Source organism: Triticum aestivum, chromosome 4D, assembly GCF_018294505.1.
Source record: "Triticum aestivum cultivar Chinese Spring chromosome 4D, IWGSC CS RefSeq v2.1, whole genome shotgun sequence".
NCBI classification, from domain to species: Eukaryota; Viridiplantae; Streptophyta; class Magnoliopsida; order Poales; family Poaceae; genus Triticum; species Triticum aestivum.
Genome location: NC_057805.1, coordinates 26,032,566 through 26,034,909, shown reverse-complemented (window position 1 = coordinate 26,034,909; position 2,344 = coordinate 26,032,566). Strand labels below are relative to the sequence as shown.

Here is a 2,344-nt window from a genome sequence, read left to right as displayed (position 1 = left end):
TCGACCACCTTTGCAAGTTATAAATAGTGAGGCTCAAATGGAATCAAGTCCTGACTGTCGCCTTACGAATGAAGTACGTACGTACTAGTATCATATATCATCACTAACGAAATAAAGGTTCACATTTTTAGAATAACAAGATCGAAAGACCTACTGTTAATTTACAGGGAAGCACCTATGAAGGAATCAGCTGGGACTAGAGTAGAGCCCCTGCTGCCAGACTACTGCAAGAAGCACCCGGCCCGGTCAGTGTTGCGCCGGCGGGGCACAGGTGATGTGCGCGTTGTTGGAGTGGCACGACGGCCCGGCCGCCGAGTCCTCCGCCTCCCCTCCCAGGACCCGCCGCGCCAGCCTTGTGCCCAGCATCCTTCCCAGCGCCTGCTGCAGCACCGGCGGCCCGGAACCCTTACTCTGCTCCGACGACACAGCACCACTCCCGCCGATCGCCGAAGTTGCAGCAGCAGCACCATCATCACCAGCGTTTGCTCCACGATGACCAGTCGGACCCTCCTCCGTGGAGGGCCGGACTTCGGTCGTCCCGTCCTCACGGCGGTGTGGTGCGGCGGCGCCGTGAACCACCGGAGACACGGCCCCGGGCTTCTGGTGCTCCCTGGGAGACGGTCTCGAGCCGTAGGAGCTCTGCACAAGGGCACACGCGAGAAGAAGCACCGTGAGCCAGGCGCGCGAGCACCGTGCCATTTTGGTCGGGGTTTCTGCGAGGCACTACGTACGTAGCTAGGTGTAGGTGAGCTTTCTTTCCAAGATAGGAGTACTACTGTACTGGCTCTTTTACCAGGGACTGCAATGCAGAGATGCACAGGCAAACAGGACGTACTTATAGGGTTTTTTGGGACGTACGTGTACGTGGAGAAGATAGACCGAAATGACTAGGCAATGTCGAGGAAAGGCGCCCCACCCCACGTACACAGTTTTCACCGAGCATGTGACGAGGCCTTGCTAGTTAGCGTGCTGGTGAAGAATACAGTACACATCAGCGTAGTAGTATCATCTTGGTTGAGGTAATAACACCAGCTATATGCCTAAACTTGCCATCGATGTTCACTTTGATGCCTAAACTTGAAAAATACATCGAACTGGTTCTATAACTTGGCGGTATGGTTCAAATACGGTTCAAATCTCGTACAGATATGTATCTATTGTTGACTAAACATGCCAGCGTGGCACGGAGCCCACTTGCAGTGCCGAGACAGACCGACAAGGAAATAGTGCGTCTAAATGACCATCGGGGCTCACCTGTCAGTGCACAACCGAAAAAAATGAAGCACGACTGTGATTTGAATGGAGGCTCGTTAGTTGGACCCCCCCCCCCCCCCCCCCCCGCGTCGCCCTCCTCTGGCGACAAGGGGGAACCATAGCCCCCGCCGCCGCTAGAGGTAACCTCCGCCGCCCTCCCCCGCATCGCTGCCGCCAGAGGGCCAGACGGCGAAGCCGCGCCGGACCCCATGAAGGTGGCGGCGGGGCGGATCTGGCCTCCCCCGCGCTCCACCTCGCCCCCCCGACCCCCCTACGCGGCTGTCTGCTGGTCCGGCGGGGCTGCAGGTGAGCCCTGGCTGTGCCGGGCGCCGGATCCGGCCTCCCCTTGTCGGCCTGCCCCCCGCACGGCTCGGCCTGCCGCGCTTCCCCCGTCGCCGAGCTCCTCCATAGCAGTCGCGGGCGCCCCCACCTCCCCCATCCAGCTGCTGCCCCCGCCCCCTGCCGGTCCGGTGGTGGATGCGTGGTGCCATGGCCGCGGCCATGGGCACCCATCCCTGCAGCTCCCCCTCCCACTGGCGGCGCGGCCTGGTGCTGCTGCCGTCCGCAGCTGGGCACGGGGCTTGCGCCGGGTTGTGGGATGCGTGCGGCCTGCCCCGTGCAGGCGCCCCATCCCCTCCTCCGGCGGCACCTCCTTCCCCTCGTGCGGACGTGATGGCTCTCGTGCGGCGGTGGCGAGGCGTCAATGGTACTGGTAGGCACGGGGCTCCTCACGATGGGTCCTTCCTGGTGCTGCTCCGGCCCCGGCGGCCTCGTACCCGCGTTTTCCTTCTTGAAGGCGTTGTCATGGCCTTCAGCTGCGTCCCTCTTCGAGCTCGGGGGAAACTCTAGGTTCGGTTGCTTCGGACCGGATGGCGAAGACGTCTCGGCGTCGTCTTCCTTCTTGAAGGCGCTATCTTGCTCGCTCGTGGTGTCCCCAGTGTTGGCTTGGCGATGTTGAGGCTTATCGCTGGTTCGGCATTGTCGCTCTTGGTTCGGGTTGGGTTGGTTCTAGTTGTGTTGTTCCTTTTTTGTTTGGGCCGAGCACCCCTCTCCTTCTGCTCCAGGCACCATTTCACGCATGTCTGCGTTT

The 2,344-nt window shown here is 61.0% G+C and overlaps 1 protein-coding gene across 1 annotated transcript; it reads right to left on the bottom strand.

Annotated features, from left to right (window-relative positions):
• Positions 1-246: 246 nt before the first annotated feature.
• Positions 247-787, bottom strand: LOC123099491 (uncharacterized). Its single transcript, XM_044521639.1, has one exon. It carries the CDS (start codon positions 697-699, stop codon positions 247-249), a length of 453 nt encoding a protein of 150 aa, XP_044377574.1. The 5' UTR covers positions 700-787.
• Between the last annotated feature and the right edge of the window lie 1,557 nt (positions 788-2,344).

Excerpts from the sequence above, each read along its gene's own strand:
- LOC123099491 (XM_044521639.1), bottom strand. The coding sequence starts at position 699 with ATGGCACGGTGCTCGCGCGCCTGGCTCACGGTGCTTCTTCTCGCGTGT.